Below are 17,820 nucleotides of genomic sequence, written 5' to 3' on the forward strand. Positions count from 1 at the left end.
AAAAATATGTTTTAATTTAAGTTACTTATACTTTTGAATATAAAAAAATCCTATTTAGAAAAAAAATGTGAAATTCCACAAAAATATTATTTATTATTAGCATTTTTAAATATTGAAAGCAATCAAAATGCAATTTTCACAACACCGTAACTTGTAAGGCACCTCGACGAATTTACAGAGGCAGCTTTATTTGCTTTATATAGCCAAACGAAATTTTTATCTTCTTAAAAAAATATTTTCAAAAATACACTTTGAAGGTTATTGTTAACCGAAAAAATAATTATTTTTTGTGTTCCCATCATGATAGCTCGGAAGGCATCGTCTATCAGTAGAATTTCCCAAAAAAAAACAAATTTAAAAATCTGGGCGGAGAGCAAGTATTTCAATAAGAGTCATCGTTCATCAACTCATGTAGCAGTTGCCTCTTTGAATTTCATTAAACTTTGCTTTAATCTATCGTTATCGTTATCCCGATAACTCTATCGGCGATATTTTGATCGACGATAACGAACGATATATTATTATTCATATATTTCTAAAGTTGACTTAATCCAACCAAATTATGTTGATTTTTCAAAGCTTTCTTTTTTTATTCTTATTTTTTGATAATATGGTTAAGTATAAATAGTTTATTTTTGAAAGTACTGGAATTTACATAATTTGCAAGTTTTAACATAATTTTAGCGATATTTGGTATGTATTTTCAATGTTCTAGTAATTTTGGAAGTGAATGCTCTTGTTTTCACAAAATACCGTATATTTAGAAAAAAAATACTCAATGAGTATCAAACAAAGCAAAATTTGGTATGCTTTTTAACTTTTATTAGGGTTTTTTTTTGTTAAATACTAAAATGTTCACAAAGTACCGTATTTTTACGAAAACACTCAAATTTTCATAATTTGAAATAGGGGTTAAAAAACGGTATTTAGTGAAAATTTGAGTATTTTATTCAAAAACTCTAAAACAGTGAAAATGCATGCAAAATTTCAAATCGTTCGATACGCATATTAAAAATTATAAAAAATGAGTATTTTAAAAAACACGGTATTTTGTGAGAATTTTAGTATTACATAAAAAAACTCTAAAACAGTGAAAATGCATACCAAATTTCGCTTCGTTTGATACCCATGTTGCAAATAACGAAAATTTGAGTATTTTCGAAAAAATACGGTATTTTGGGAAAATTTTCGTATTTGATAAAAAAAAACCGTTTTAGCATTTAATAAAAACTATTTCAAAAAATAGAAAAGTGAAAAAGCGTACCGAATACCGTATTTTTTTTCGAAAATTTCAATTTCAAATCGTTTGATACTCAAATTGGAAATTATAAAAAAATGAGTATTTTAAAAAAATGAGTATTTTAAAAAAATACGGTATTTTGTGAAAATTTTAGTATTTCATTAAAAAAATCTAAAACAGTGAAAATGAATACCAAATTTCGCTTCGTGTGATACCCATATTGCAAATATTGTAAATTTGAGTACTTAAAAAAACGGTATTTGTGAAAATTTTAGATTGAAAAAACGGTATTTTGTACAAACTGGAGCATTTAAGTGAAAAAAATTGAATAGTGAAAAAGCGTACAAAATACTAAAATTTTAATAATTTGCAATAAAAAATGGAATTTGAATTAAATATACTTTATTGAATCTTTCTTATAATAATTACATTTGGTTTACATTATAAGTGGTCAGCTGTGGCTCTTCAGCTTTAGTTTGCTTTTCGTGATTTAAACACTGTTCATTTTCTTAACTTTAAAAGTATATGATTTATCATTTTTGTAACACTAGGTACAATGAGGAAAAAAATTAAGAAAACATAACCTAACCTAAAACTAACTTTATCTTACCATAAACTAAACCAATCCTTGAATCAAGGGGTATTCAGATATAGCACATTTTTCCCTGAATTTCAAACATTTTTCTTGAATCTTCTGATCCAACATTTTTACTTCTGCTAATTCATGAACCTCACTTGATCTTGTCCAGCCAGGAACATTCAAAACCATTTTGAGTACCTTGTTTTGGACACGCTGGAGCTTCAATTTATGAGTTCTAGCGCAACACTCCCAAACAGGTACTGCATACTCAATAACGGGGTAAATTATTTGTTTGTAAACTGCTAGCTTATTTTTCAAAGATAGCTTTGATTTTCTGTTAATTAAAGGATACAAACACCTGATGAGAATGCTGCACTTGTTCAATATTTTATCTACATGCTGCCGAAACAATAGTTTCGAGTCAAGTATGAGACCTAAATATACAACTTCCTTTGACCAGGGTATCGAAACATCATTCATTTTTATCAAAACATCATCCTTTGGGGCAAATCTGGCCGATTTGGAAAGTGGAAAAATGATGGTTTGAGTTTTGGCTGCATTTATGCGAATTTTCCAGTCGCCAAAGTATTCGGAAAGAACGTCAAGACCCTTCTGAAGACGGCCAACTAAATATCTGGTTATTTTACCCTTATAAATAACGGCAGTGTCATCAGCAAAAGTGACAACACACCATTACCAGGAAGAGTAGGCAAATCAGATGTAAAAATATTGTACAGAAGTGGGCCAAGAATACTTCCTTGGGAACCCCAGCATCAATGTTGAATAATCCAGAAGCAATCCCATTCAGAAAAACCTGAACGATCTCTCCGAAAGATAGTGCTGGATAATTTTGATAAGATACATTGGAAAACCGTATAAATACAGTTTATGTATCAAACCATCATGCCAAACATTGTCAAAAGCCTTCTCAACATCCAACAAAGCCATAGCAGTTGATTTAGACTCAAGCTTGTTCTGCTTGATGATTTTAGTTACTCTCGTAAGCTGATGAGCAGTATTATGTCCCTTTCGGAAGCCAAACTGCTCATTCAAAATTATATTATTATCGTTGGTAAAATCCAAAAGCCTTGAATAGATGACCTTCTCAAAGAGTTTGGACAGACTACTCAAAAGACTAATGGGACGATAACTTGTTGGCGATGTTGGATCTTTTTGGCTTCAAAATTGGTATGACTTTGCCCAGTTTCCAATTGGTGGGGAAGTAACCAAGTTGCAAACATTTATTGAAAATATTGGCTAGATGTTGAAAGAACTGATCACTCTGTTTTTCAACACTAGATTAAAATGTTATCAAAGCCTGGAGCTTTCATATTTTTCATTTGTTTAACTGCAACTTTGACTTCCTCACCAGAAACATGGGAATCTGCAGGAAATTCAAAGGTAGAGTTATTAATTGTTGAAATACTATTGGCAACTGATGTTTCTTTACGGCTGGTCATGGAAGCGCCAAGATTATGAGAACTAACAAAATGAAGCCCAAGTGCATTTGCCTTTTCCTCGGATGTAATCAAACGAGAATCCTCAACAATAAGAGGAGGAATAGGCTTTGGTTTGTTTTTAAGAACTTTTGAAAGTTTCCAAAATGGTTTTGAATAATTCCCAAGCTGGCTTACATGTTTTGAAAATTCTTGATTTCTGATATTGTCAAGTCGGTCTTGTATGATTTTGTTCAAATTGTTAACTGAAATCTTTTGTCATAGTCCCCAGTCCGTTGATATTGTCTCCTATAAACATTCCTAAGTCTAATCAAGTGTTTAGTATCTACGTCAATATCAGTTACCTTAAAATTAACAGGAACCTCCCGAACGTTGGCAGCCTCTGCTTGGTTGATAGCCTGCTGGATCACCTCCAGCGAACGATCAATATCAGCAGAAGTTTCCGGGTGTTGATCATAGTCGATGTTGCTGTCTACCACTTGCTGAAACTGCTGCCAGTCAACGTTGTGGTAATCTTTCCGGGTTGGTTGCCGCTGCGGAGTAACGGAAGCTCCAACCTCCACAACCACCGGATAGTGATCAGAACTCAACTCTTCAAACACCTCAGGATGAGCCACGTTCTCAGCCATATTGGTAATGAAGAAGTCGATGATTGAGTGATTCCCAGACCGAGCCACCCTCGTTGGACGATCCGGACTCACAACGTTGTAGTATCCGTTTTGCAGATCGTTGTGCAGAATCACTCCGTTCCGATTCCTCCTGCTGTTGCCCCAAACTTCATGCTTCGCGTTGAGGTCACCAGCGATGATGTACTTTGCGCTCCGCCGTGTCAGCTTCTGGATATCGCTCTTCAGTTTTGCTGCTGAACCATCTCTGGCATTCACCTGACGTGGGCAGTATGCAGCAATGAAGAGTACTGGGCCAACCGAAGTGGGAATTTCCACTCCAACGGCCTCGATGATGTCCAGCTTAAAGTGTGGCAGCCGGCGTGGCTTGAGATCACGATGAACAGCGACAAGCACACCTCCTCCTCCAGAGGTGGTCCTATCGAGCTGCGTCGCGATCTTGTAGTTTTGCAGATAAACTTTTTCACCGGGCTTCAGATGAGTTTCCGTGATGGCAGCTACGTCGATCTCCTTCTCGCGAAGAAAATCCACCAGCTCTAAGTTCTTCCTCCTAATGGAGCAAGCGTTCCAATTCAGCAGCTTGAGGGACCTACGATCCATACTGGATGACGAACGAGGTCAGCACTTCAATCTGCTGGGTCTTGGTTTTGCATCCACGCAGTGCAGCGGACATCTGTTTGAAAATATTGAGGAGTTCGGTTGAGGTGTAAAGATCATTACCATTTTCCTCAACTGCTGGTTCTTGGGTTGGTCTTGGCTCCTGGCTGAAGCCCGGTGGTGGCGGTCTCGGCTCCTGGCTGGAACCCGGCCGTGGATGATTCATCTCAGCTCTCTTCCTGGGATCCAACGGCAACGGTGCCAAGTTCGGGACCTGGCGTCGCGGTTGAAGAGGTGGAAATTTTGCTCCACCAGGGCTGGAGGAGTTCTACGACGCTGAGGCTGATTCTTCGTCGATGCTTGCTGCCGAATTTTCACGAACTCAGCTCTCTTGGGGCACTTTCGGTCGGTTGACGAGTGCTCACCGTTGCAGTTGAGGCACTTCACCAGCGAATCTTGGATGCACTGGGATGTGATGTGCGCATCGGTACCACATTTGGCGCAACGACGCTTCAGGTGGCAGTTCTTACCTCCGTGCCCGAAGCCCAGGCAGTTGAAGCATTGTGTGACGTCACGATGCACTGGTCGGTATCGCTCCCACGACACGATAATGTTGAAAACCGCTCGAATTGCCTTCAGCTCAGGAAGCGTCGTCGATCCCTTAGCCAAATGCAGCAGGTAGAGCTGGTCACGGTACTTGATGTCTTTGTTGCGTCGGCTCATTTTGTGCACGGCCAACACATCCAGTTTCAAAACTTTTAGCTCGGCAGCTAATTCCTCCACTGGCATGTCGTACAGACCTCTGACGACGATTTTGTACGGCTTATCCATGGCGACATCATGGGTAAAGTACTCCGCCTCGTTTTCGGTCAAGTAATCCTTGACCAGTTGATAATGCTGCCTGGATTGCACCAGCACCTTAAATCCGTCCTGACACAGACGAATGTTGCCTAGGACTTTCCCAGACTTGATGAGTTCAACCAGCCCCGCTCGAAAGTCGATCGTTGCTGCTGATTGCCGCACATAAAAAGGAGGCAGTTTCTCCTTTCGCTGTTTCACTTCATTCTCCTTTGCTTCCGCTACCTGGTCCTCGTCAGGCAGTCCAGCAAACTTGTTGTTCTTCAAAAGCTGCTCCTCGTGCGATGAAGAGTTCTCCTCCTCCTCATCCATCGGTACAGTACCGTCGCTCTTTTTCGTCTTTTTGCTGTTTGATGTCACTTCCAAAAGCACCTTCCTTTTGGAAATTCCCGGTTTTTGGCCATCAGTTGAGGCCTCAACCTTCCTTTTGGAAATTCCCACTTTTTTCCCTGCTTGAGCCGCAGGTAGGGCAATATTGCCGGCGTTTTGCGCCGGGACGCGACGAGTCATGTTGATTCAGACAACCTTCACCAACGAATGCTCGGATAACAATGAGAATATAAAAAATGGTATTTTCTGAAAATTTGAGTATTTTATTCAAAAACTCTAAAACAGTGAAAATGCATGCAAAATTTCAAATCGTTTGATACTCAAATTGGAAATTATAAAAAAATGAGTATTTTAAAAAAATACGGTATTTTGTGAAAATTTTAGTATTTCATAAAAAAATCTAAAACAGTGAAAATGCATACCAAATTTCGCTTCGTGTGATACCCATATTGCAAATATTGTAAATTTGAGTACTTAAAAAAAATACGGTATTTGTGAAAATTTTAGATTGAAAAATCGGTATTTTGTACAAACTGGAGCATTTGAGTGAAAAAAATTGAATAGTGAAAAAGCGTACAAAACTTCGCTTCGTTTTAATACTTGCAAATAAAAAAAAACGGTATTTTCATATTTTTCTAGTATTCATGCTTTGAAACTTAGGCCATTGCAAATATGTTTTAAAGTTTATGTCAAAAATTTCCATAGGCTTGTTTAAAAAAAAAAATTTTTTATGAAATTCCAATGTATTTTTCGCAAACAATGATTTTTTTTTAAATAAACTTAGATATTTTGAAAACTAATGATTGCAAAACAACTGGGCAGATGTAAAATGCATTTTTAAACATTTTTTTTTTTCATTCAAATGTGGCTTGTAATTCCAATTTTTATATTTTTATTTTATTTTTGGGGCAAAAACCTATCGAAATCCGAGTGAATGAGCCCAAAATTTTTCTCATCATCGCCTTTTTTGGGACCTAATACTGGACAATCATATACATGACGAAATCCAGTCTGCAACCCACTAAGATCACCAGCTCCATGCGGATGCATAATTTTCTCTGAGTGCTACGTTTTGTTATAAAAAAATGCATTACAAACTGTTCGAAGATCCCCTTTTCATTACACCGATGCTCGGAAGGCACGTCGACGAAACCTTAGTGGGTTATATTTGATTTTTAAACTAAAAAAAAATCAAAAAATTGCAAAAATTGTACTGAATTTAGACATAAACACAAAACAGTAAGGACTGAATTGGGGTTTGTCAAAATACATGCCGTAGCAGTGATACTCGGAAGGCATTGATTCTTTAAAAATCGAACAAATCTCGGATTAGTTTTCAAAAAGCCGTAAGAGCCATTGGTAAACAAAGTCCTTTTTGCATCGGTACTCGACCAACTTACGAAAAACCATAATCAAAAATGCTCAAGATTGTTCATGTACATGTCCTTCAAGTGCCCCAAACTAAAAATAAATGAAATTTTGTTTTATTTTCGAGAAAAACGAACATTAGTGTCAGAGGTCACGGTGGCTCTTACGGCTTTTTGAAAACTCACCCGAGAAATGTTATGTTTATACAAGTAGTTTATTATTTTTTTATGACAATAGTGTTAATTTGTGTTTTCAAAATTTTATATAAATGTAAAAAACTTTAAATGTTAAAGTTTTTTTTCTTAGAATTTCCGAATCATCGACATCTATCATCAATTTTCACCGCAGTCAAATCAATGCTCTCGTCCTCGCCACGAAAGCACAATTTGAATAAACATTAGTCCGTGGTGCAGCCACCCTCCGTGATTTTGCATTTAAATCGAAAGAAAACCTTCCCGCATCTTCAGTCAAGTGACAAATCCCCAGTGACGGCTGATTATTCATTTCAAACATCAGTACTCACCGTGGTGGCACCTTCTTCTTGAGATCCTGCGCGCCGCCGCCGCCGCTTCCGATGAGCTGCGAGGTCCGGTCCGCAATCGACGACCCCATCGTCATGGGCGGTGCCGACGGTTTCGGGTACTTGGCCACCCCTTGGCCTCCACCACTCCCATTATTATCCAGGAACGTACTGTGCTCCGAGTTGTTGTTCTGCTGATGAATCACGTGCCCACCGTGGACGACACTGTTATTGTTGAGGTTCTCGCAGCTGCCCCGGTTCGTGTTGATGAGGACGTTTTCGTAGCTGTTGGGCCGGGGATTTGCGGCCACCGGGAGCGGCGCAACCGCCGCCGCCGGGGAAGAATTGTTGTTGTTACAACTGTCACCGGCAGTTACGCTGCTACTCTTTGCGGGCAGTGCTGGCGCGACCGAGTTCCGTTTGGTCGCCGCCGATTGCGGCTGGTCCTGCTCCTGGGGAGTCTTCTCGGAAGATTCCTTCACCTCGATGACGGTCACAAAGTGGCTCGGGGACGACAGGAGCGCTTCACTTTGGCTGGATCTTCGCGATCTGCTGCTCGATTGTTCACTCTCCGAGTCCGGTTGGCTGCTGCTGTTGACGACCTGACCGCCTGCTCCTCCGCTGGTCATCGTGGACGTCGGGGATGAGGTGGAGGACTTGGAGGTGGGCGAGGTTGGGGTTGGCGCAGGAACGTCGCTGCTGCTGACGCACCGGCGCTGGTGCAGGTTGGAGGTGAGCTCATTGATGCACTGGTTCAGGGCGCTGTCCTTGTGGTGCGCGTCCCGACGGAGGGCGACCGGGTCTTTGGTGGAGTCGGCGGTGCCATCGTCTTCGGCGGCCGTGCCGTTGGTTCCTTTGTCGTGGTGGGCAGCGGCAGCGGCCTTGATGATTTGGTTCTGCGGAGGAGGAGAGAGGAGTTTGATTAGTATGCTTTGAATTTCAATAAATTTTGTTAAAAAACTACAGAAGAGGAATGAAATTAACAAATAGGGCATCGGTTGTACCGGACCCTCTCCGATTTCAATGAAACTTTGTAGACATGTTATCCTTCGCTTATATAAGCCATTTTTGTGTATATGGAGCTAGTTTCACTCGATAAATATTTCTGTATCTCGAAGGCATTGCATCGTATCAAAAAGTGGTCAAATGCAAACTTGTAGGAATTTCGACGGGCTTTCCACGAAAATACACTGATATAAAAATACACGCCACTTTTATGAGATTATTTTATTTTTAAGTTAAAAAGTCAAATTTGAAGGTGAGCTCACGATATTTTTTCGTTCGTTTTTTTGTGAAAATAGTCTGAGATGTTACAAAACTGTCCATATTTGAAAATTCGGCTATTATGCCAAATCAAGTATTCCGAGAAAAACGCGTTTTAGTGTTTGTCACAAAATCTCTGTCAAGGCAATTTCCCATAAGAGTGGCATACTAGCCGTTTGGTTTTTCGCATCGGCAGCCAAGTCTAAACACTATTTCAGTGAAATTCAAGTTCCAGAAGATGCGTTGGAACATCCTCTACCACCTGGTGTTAATATCTCGTTTTTGCCAAAAGTGGATATTAGTCGTTTTTTCAATGGTGGGCAGAAAAAGACTAACGAAAAATGCAGGATGGAGCAACTCACCTAAAAAAATACGAAAATCATTTACAGAAACTGAGCAATTCTCTACCAAAACCGGAAATGGGTTTTATTTGTATTTTTTGATTTGGCTCAAACTTTGTCGGGGCCTTCCCTATGACCAAATAAGCTTTTTTGCGTCATTGGTTCACTCGTACAAGTCTCCATACAATTTTGGCTGCTGTCCATACAAAAATGGTATGTGAATATTCAAACAGCTGTAACTTTTGAGTGAATTTTCTGATCAATTTGGTGTCTTCGGCAAAGTTGTAGGTATTGTTGAGGACTTTTGAGAAAAAAATAGGTACACGGAAAAAAAAAAATATCAACTTTTTTTTTTACTAAAACTCAATTTTCCAAAATACTTATTTTTTGATTTTCGAGATTTTTGTCCCCTAAAACATGTAAAATTTTTTTTGATATGTTTTAGGGGACAAAAATCCGCAACTTTTGAGCCATAGAGAAACATGGTCAAAAAAGCTGCAGCCGAGTTATGAATTTTTGAAAAATAGTGATTTTTGGAAAGAATCGAAGTTTCATGCAAAACAAGCTTGACATTATTTTTAATGCAAAATTGAATTTGCAATCGAAAAGTACTTTACAGATTGTTTGATAAAGGGCTCCATTTTCAAGATATAGCCACCGAATGTTTGATTTTAGCGAAATATTTGCAGTTTTTCAATTTTTAAAAATAGTGACCATGAGTGACCGTTTCTAAACTATTTGCTATAAAATTGTTTAAGAGACATTGAAGATTGGACCTCTGGTTGCTGAGATAGAGCCGCTTTTAAAAAAAGAAACACGAAAATTGAAGTTTTCTTAATCTCACCAAAACAACCCACCATTTTCTAATGACCATATCTCAGTAATAATGATCCGATTTTCAATTTTGATACATGAAAAATTCGTGAAATTTTCCGATCTTTTCGTAAAAAATATTTTGAAATTTTTTAAATCAAGACTAGCATTTTAAATGGACGTAATATTCAATGTTTGGCCCTTTTAAAATGTTAGTCTTGATTTGAAAATTTCCCATAACATTACTCAGGAGATAAAAATAAGAATAAAATTCTTTGGTGAGAATTTTGTATTTTGATAATCGATTGATTTTTAACCCAAAACATAAAATTTAGCATAAAATAAAAGCATGAATAAAAATCATCGCCACTTTCCCTTTCAACGGTGCGTTTTTCCTTCCAAAACGCCAAGCCCGATCTAAATTTAAATAATTACCAACGCACCGTATTTCGTTTTCACTTGTCTCTTCACAACAACACCAACAGCGCCGAAAACCATAATCTAGTTCAGTTACACAGTGAGTAAACTCCCTCTTTTGAGATGAAATAATCAAAAAGCGAAAATCGGTTTTTCTCTCATTCATTCATTCATTTCGCGCCGGCTGTTCATCATCACATTTTGGGGGGTTTGCCCGTTCATCGAATTTTTATGCGCCAAACTTTTTTTTTTGAGAGGAAAGGAAAAGCATAAAAATCGAAAAATATGAATCTCACTCTCGCTTCTTTCAGCTTTATTTTTGTTGTCTTGTTTGAGGGTGTGTCCGTGAATTTCAGTTTGTTTTTCGTCTGGTGAGATTTTTTTCGTTTGTCTGATTGAGGAAAAACTTTCGATTTCGTTCAATTCACCGCGTTTAAAATCGGTACACAATTTCTAACGACCGCTAATGACTACATCGCGAGAGGGGTTGATGGTGGTTTTTCCGACCTGCCCCTGCTGCAACCTAATAAATCAAATAACAATTGGTCGAAAAAGTGAGTAAATAAATCGCCACTTGGACATTTAAAATACAAACGAGAGCAATTTAATGAGAGAGAGAAAAAACGTCAAAGTGAAGGTAAATAAACTCGCAACTCGCGGATGGTTGGGCAGCACTTTTTTAATCACACCAGAAACCAAAGAAGGAGGGGGAGTACGGTGCAAGTACTAATCACAAGTTTGATAATTAGTTTCTTATTAAGTCTGCCGGGCGAGCGCGGTTTGTTGTTTGTCCGCAGCAAATAACATGGCGGAAATGTCGACCGACGACGGGCAAACATTCCGGAAAGTGTTCCGCGTGAAGAGTGGACCACCACGTCGTGCCTGCAACGGAAAATGTGGATCTCTTTTTTGCCTGCTTATTTATTTTTCGAGAGAGCCTTTTTGTAAAAAAAGGCTGTGTCTTATGAGTAGAACCAGCAAAACAAAAAAAAGTGTGAATATTTTTATAAACCATTTTTCAATGCATACAAAATCATAAAACAAATCAAAAGGTAGCGATAGTAGAAACGTAATATTCGACAACAAATTTATTAGAATAACATATTAAACATGAACAAGATACCTAATTGAAAATGAAATAGGAAAAGAAACTTTAAATTAGGCCAATGCTCCCCACTTCAAATGTATTTCCCCGAAAAAAATAGAGCTTAAAAAATCTTCCGATCTTTAGTTAACTGTTTATGCATTTTTCTAAAGAATTGGCAAAAAGAAAAAAGGAAAAAAACAAAACACTGAAATGAAAATACACGATATTTCTATGGGATTATTTTAATATTGATATGTAAATTTTAGTGATGAGCCCACGATTTTTTACTCTCACTTTTTTGTGGAAATAGCCTCTCCCAAAAAAAAAAAAAAAAACAATTAATTGAAATTATTCGTTTAAGTGGTCTAAACGAATGGATTTACGCAATTTTACGTTAAAGTATTAATATTCATATAAAAGTCCTGTAAAGATATCACAGTAAAAAAAAGTTTAATTAACAGGGATTTGTTTTCTTGTGCTTTATCGCCATTTCTATATGGAAGAGAGCCTCCTTATTCCCGTCCCGAGAATTCAAGGGATTTCTCGTAAAAAAATATTTCCCGTTTCCCGGGAATTCTCAAATTCAAGCGGAAGTATTCATATTCTCAACTTTTTGGAACCAATTTTGTAAAATAAATAAATGAAGAATCTTAACAAAATTGTGTTCAATTCCATTTATTGTTCAGTTTTTATTTTAAAAAATAAACAAATGATCAGAAAATTTTGAATTAAAAATTATTTGATTGAATATTAATGTTGCATTTTGTAACAGATCTAGCTTAATGAAAATAAACTTTAAACAAAATTGATTTTTTGTACGTTTTTTTACCATGATGAAATGAGATGAAAATTGAATTATGTTGTATCATTAAATATTTCAAATGGGTTTCAGCAAGAAGCATTACTTCAATTCGTTTAATACCTACTATTCAAGAAATTACAATTTAAAGTAAAATAATTATGGAGCACTGGTGCAACATTAAAATAATTGAAATTCAAGAGCTGAAACCAGTATGATTTGTTTAAAAAAAATTAAGACCATCTTTTGATTTATTATATGATTTGATATTATAAAATATGAAGAAATATACATTTACTTGTAGTTGTGTGATTTTTTACAAGCAGTCAAGCTATTAACCCTCTACTGGCCAAATTTTTTTTCGAATTTTTTTATTTTCTCTTGTTCAGGAGGTCATTTTGAGCAACTTTTGTTCTACGAAAAACCTTACATCTCTTGTTTTATGTTTTTCTTGTTTCATTTTTAGTATTTTAATTTGCATTTATCTTGTTTAGTTTATGTTTGTTTTTGGTAGTATTTGGCCTATTCTACCACCTCCTATCATTACATTTTGCCTTTCTGATTTTTTCATGTTTTATAGCCACTTTTTCGTTTTTAGCTTGTTTTTCACATTTTCTGCTATAAAATGGCACCATTATCATTTAAATTGTAAATAAATACGTAGAGGCATAGTCTGGGACACTACAAAAATTACAGCATACTTCTTTTTACTTAAAATATATGAAATGTTAGTAAAAAACACAGCCAAAGTTGACTCCTAAAAAAATTTCATTTTTTAAAACATTGGTAAAGTCACATAAAACAAGTAAAATTTCCAACCCAAAAATTTTCTGAAATTTCAAGAATTCTTCTTTCCAATGCTTTTTAAAGATCAAAAATTGGTTGAAAAATTGATTTTTGGCGATTTTTTAAATCGAAGCCCATCTAAAGGCGGTGTTGGGTTCTAGAGGGTTAATTGATCTTAACACTTATTTTAATCATAAGAGTTGCTGTTATATGCATCTTGATGCAGAATATTAATTTAAGCCAAGAACATAACAATTTTCAATAAATTTAAAATTTCCCTGGAATTCCCGGGATAATCCCGGGAAATTGAACGCTTTACTTGATTTTCAGTCTCGAAAATGTTATTATTAGAAAACTCGTTCAATTTCCAATAATTACACGCTATTTCTTTCTTAAAAAATAGATTTAAAAAAAAGATATAGCGTGTACTTTTATTTCAGTGTACTACAACAACAAAAAAACACCTGAGTGGTTCTTTAGGATTTCGCAATGCTGTACCTTGAGAAGGGATTTTCTGATCGATTTGGTGGCTTGAGCAAAGTTTTAGGTTGATTAGGATTTTTCAGAAAAAAGATGCACGGAAATAATACTTTTTTTATTATTTGATTTTTTTTTATAATTTGACTAAAAATGGAATTCCCACAACATGTTTTTTAATTATTTTTTTTATGTGGATTGAAAAAAAAAACTTTTGTGAAATTTTCTGATCTATCTCGGAACACTATTTTTTAATTCTCAACCAGATTTTGCACCATCGCCACTATGGTTCAAAAGTTGTCTTTTTTTGTCCCCTAATACTTATGTAACAAATCGAAAATTCAAAAATACCTCTTTTGAGCATAAAAAGTCGAAATAAAATAAAGGAAACTTTTTTTCCGTGTACCTATTTTTTTCTGAAAATCTTAATCATAACTAAGGGTTAGTGAATTTTCACGATTTCGCGGACAGCGTGAAATTCGTGAAATTTGAAGATTTCCGTGAAATCCCGTGAAATTAATCAATTTTCTCAAATGTATTCTTTGAAATAACAACATGATAAATGCTTATTAAATACATTTCATTAGTATCAAATTAAAAGCGTGATATAAAATATTTGAAGAGCTGTTGACAAAACATACATTAACAAAAAAATGTTACCACATTTACTGAGAAGTGAATACTTATATAATGTTGACAAAATCAGTCAAAACGTTTTTTCGGAATCATCAACTTATGACAAGCATGATAAATATTATCAATCATTTGATTGCAGTTATTCTCTTACCAAAAAGAAAAAGTTTATATTTTTTTACAACTTAGGCTTTTTTTAACCAAAACTTGTTAAAGTTGACTGAATAATTAAATTGTGATATATTTTTTAATGGTTCTAGAGGATTAGTTTTATTTCGTTTTAAAAAATATATATATAGATCAAAATCATAACAAGTAGTTTCCGCAATTTTAACATTAGATTTTCAGAGTTATTTTAACGTTTTTCACGTTCCTCGAAATTTCCGTGAAATTTGATGGTTTGAAATCAAGCTCCCCGTGAAATTGGCAATTTTCGAGCGTGAAAAATCACTTAGCCTAATCATTACCTACAACGTTGCCCCATGACACCAAATCGATCGACCTTCTCAAGATAGAGAATTTCATACATTCATACAACCATTTTGTATGACCAGCCCTGGAAAAATTACATTTTTGGACAATGTTTCATGCAGATCAAAAAATGAGGTTGCGAAATCATAGAGAACTAATGAAATACAAAAATATGTCAATTACTTACGCCCTTCTCAAATGTCATTTTCGAATTAAAATTGCTCCAAATACGCAGAAATTGTTTGATAAATTTTTAATTAAAAAAGATTTCTCAAATTTCTTTTAAATTTAATAAATTTATATGTAATTAGATTTCATGTTTTTAGGAGCGGAAAAAAGACTCAAAATTATGGAAAAATAACCTTTTTTTTAAATTTCACCATAACTGTAGCAATGATATACTTGCTTACAAATTTAGAAGGTTTTTTTTCTAATGTAAGAATTTAAAAACAAATTCACGATCAGATTTCATAACAATTGCTCATGTCATCACAAATTAAAGACAAACAGAAAAGAGCAATACTCGAAACTTGTTTTTCTACCAAAATGAACAATCCTTCACAACAACCTCACCGGTCGATCGGTCACACCCTACTAGTTCGAGCAGTCGTCGGTGGTGCACAGTTCAGTGCGTAGTTTCACAAAGCAAAAACCGAAACTTTTTCCAATATTATTGTTTGTTTACTTTCCGGTGTGTGTTTGTGTGTTTTACCTACGTTGAACTGTAAAGTGGGGGTTTTCTCATCACCACAGAAATGTGGCGATACTGAGCTAATTACCGTGCCGACTCCCGGGTTTAACATTTGAAAAGGGTTTGAATTTGATTTTTATTCTATTTCTGTGGTCTTGAAAATATTTTTAACCGTCAGATTTTTTTTTAGAATTGATTTTAGAGAGAAATTTTTCGCACAAAATATCTCCTCCATCCCCGCCAAGGGCGTCAAAGTTTTATCTGCACAACGCACCTATTAGTGGCATTCACACGTACATGACCGTGCACAACACAGCAACGACCTACGTTTGGAGTTTAGTACCTGCACGTCGATTGTTATCTCGCAGCGATGATTAATCTTAAAATCGGCCCGCGCGGTCGGCTGAGTACCGAGGTTGTGGCCCAAATACCGCACCTCGGCAGGCTCTCTGCAAGTTGTGTGAGAGAGAAACAAGGTGAGGTGTATGACGATTATTTAATGAGTTTCGCGATTATTTTCTTTTTTGCTGAATTTTTTGAATTTACAGATTTTGTATGAACTATATGTTCAAATTAAAGAAAAACAATATAGGTGAGGAACGATATACAAAAATATTTATAAAATTAAACTTTAATGTTATTGTTTGCAAAGCAATATCTAATTTTGAACGAATTATGGCAAATTTCCATGGAAACACTTAAAAAAGTCTTAAATTTCTCAAGGTTTGCATCGCACGACAATTGAATTTCAATTCAGCCCAATAAAAAAAGAGTAACAAATAAAAGCCGCACTTTCAACGCGCAAAATGTGCGAATGTGCTCAGAAATCCACACCATTTTAAGCTAGAAAAAAATCCTAAAAAGTCACTTTTTACGACCGATGTTTTGGGACCTCTCCCTCGCAACGACGATGAAAGGGAAATAAAATTAGCGATTGTTTCAACGCGAAAATTGAGGCTAACTCGCGAGCGCAAGGGGGATTTCAATGTTTTTTTTTGTTGTTTATTCGAGGGGGTCGACGCCGTGGAGCATTAATATTCCCCCGCGGATGCTGCTGCTAAAAAGAGGGATCGCGAGTCGATGTCTCTTTCTAGCGCAAATCGTAGTGTCCCACCCCTACACTTGCCACACAATTCATTGTTGTGCGAGGGGGTGATTCGCATTGTTTTAACGAACGGAACTGAAACGGGGGGATTTATACTGGCGGTTGACACTGTTAAAAAAAAAAAGTTTTAATGAAAAGTTTCGACGGGATTCAGGCCGAGATGCGCGGATTGGAAGGGCGCGCGCGAACCAACTGAACCATTCATCACTTTTTTTTTTAAAAAATCGTGATTTTACTACAAGACGATTGTGAAAATGTGACAAATTTGGAGTTTTAGTACTTTTTTACAGTGTTTCCAGCTAAATTTCCCTTCAACAGAGTCATCTCGTCGCCATTATCGTCGTCGTCGTCGTCGTCGCGGGGTCGACCAGATTTAGTTCCCAAAGTGAGAGAGTGCAGCAGCAAACTGCCCCCCTTTTTCGCGATGACTCCTCCACTGCTGACTGACTGTGAGTTTGTTTGTTTTCCAGCCTCTTAACGGTTACGCTCAATATTGCTCGCCCAGCCGGGATTTATTTATTGTGTATGGGTTTTTACTTTACTTTGCTGATTTTTTTTTTCTCTTTATTACATTTTCCCATTATGTCGATTCGCATGAGGGGAGAGAAGATCATCTTTGCGCGAGAATCGACATTTTTTCCCTAGCGAATCTTTTGACAAGCAACTAGGAAGGAACTTTCCAGCTGAAACTAAATTTTGCAAGACATTTTCAAACGTTTTTCCAGTCGTTGAAACGATGAGCGAGATCTTCCCGGAAATCGGTTAATATGATTACGCGGCAGAGATGAGGACGCTGCAGTCTTTTTTTTCGTAAGAGGAAATCGAGGTTAGTGAGTCATGATAATGCGCATTGTAAATTGTGACAGATTCTGTCCTCTCCTTCCTATTTTAGATCAATTTTTGGCTGGATCGAAAACAGACGATAATTGGTACAATCAAATCGATTTTTATCTAACAAAAATAAACAGGCCAGTCCTACTGCGTTATTAGCCGCAGAGAGGATTCTTTAAACGGATAGCATTTTACAGAATCCACAGAAGAGGAAGGATGCGTGGACATACCGTAATAAACGCTCTTTTGAGAAAATTGTGAAATACACTTTTTTTCAAGCCCTCTGAGAACAGCAACTCAGACAAAGGTAATCAACAAAGAAACTACCTTCAAAGGCTCATGAAAACACCACTTCTCAATTTCTGAGATGCACTTTTGTGCAACTTCTCTCTCCGAGATGAGCGTGTCCTCATTTTCCAAGGTGCTGGAGCATCTCATTTCCGCTGAAATTGTTGCACGCCCAGCAGACCCACCTGGGGAAGCTGCGCTAATGGCGCTTCACCGCCAAAAGTGTCATTATACACGGTACA

The 17,820-nt window shown here is 36.6% G+C and overlaps 1 protein-coding gene across 8 annotated transcripts in view; it reads right to left on the reverse strand.

The window, feature by feature from the left end:
* The window catches only part of LOC6035139 (active breakpoint cluster region-related protein), a 112,792-nt gene that overhangs the window by 51,159 nt on the left and 43,813 nt on the right, over positions 1-17,820 (reverse strand). For all 8 annotated transcript variants that reach the window (XM_038248159.1, XM_038248158.1, XM_038248164.1 and 5 more), the window contains one exon: positions 7,580-8,472. In XM_038248159.1, coding sequence (XP_038104087.1) covers positions 7,580-8,472 — 893 coding nt within the window. The remainder of the gene's footprint in view (positions 1-7,579; positions 8,473-17,820) is intronic.

Source organism: Culex quinquefasciatus, chromosome 1 (genome assembly GCF_015732765.1).
Source record: "Culex quinquefasciatus strain JHB chromosome 1, VPISU_Cqui_1.0_pri_paternal, whole genome shotgun sequence".
NCBI lineage: Eukaryota > Metazoa > Arthropoda > Insecta > Diptera > Culicidae > Culex > Culex quinquefasciatus.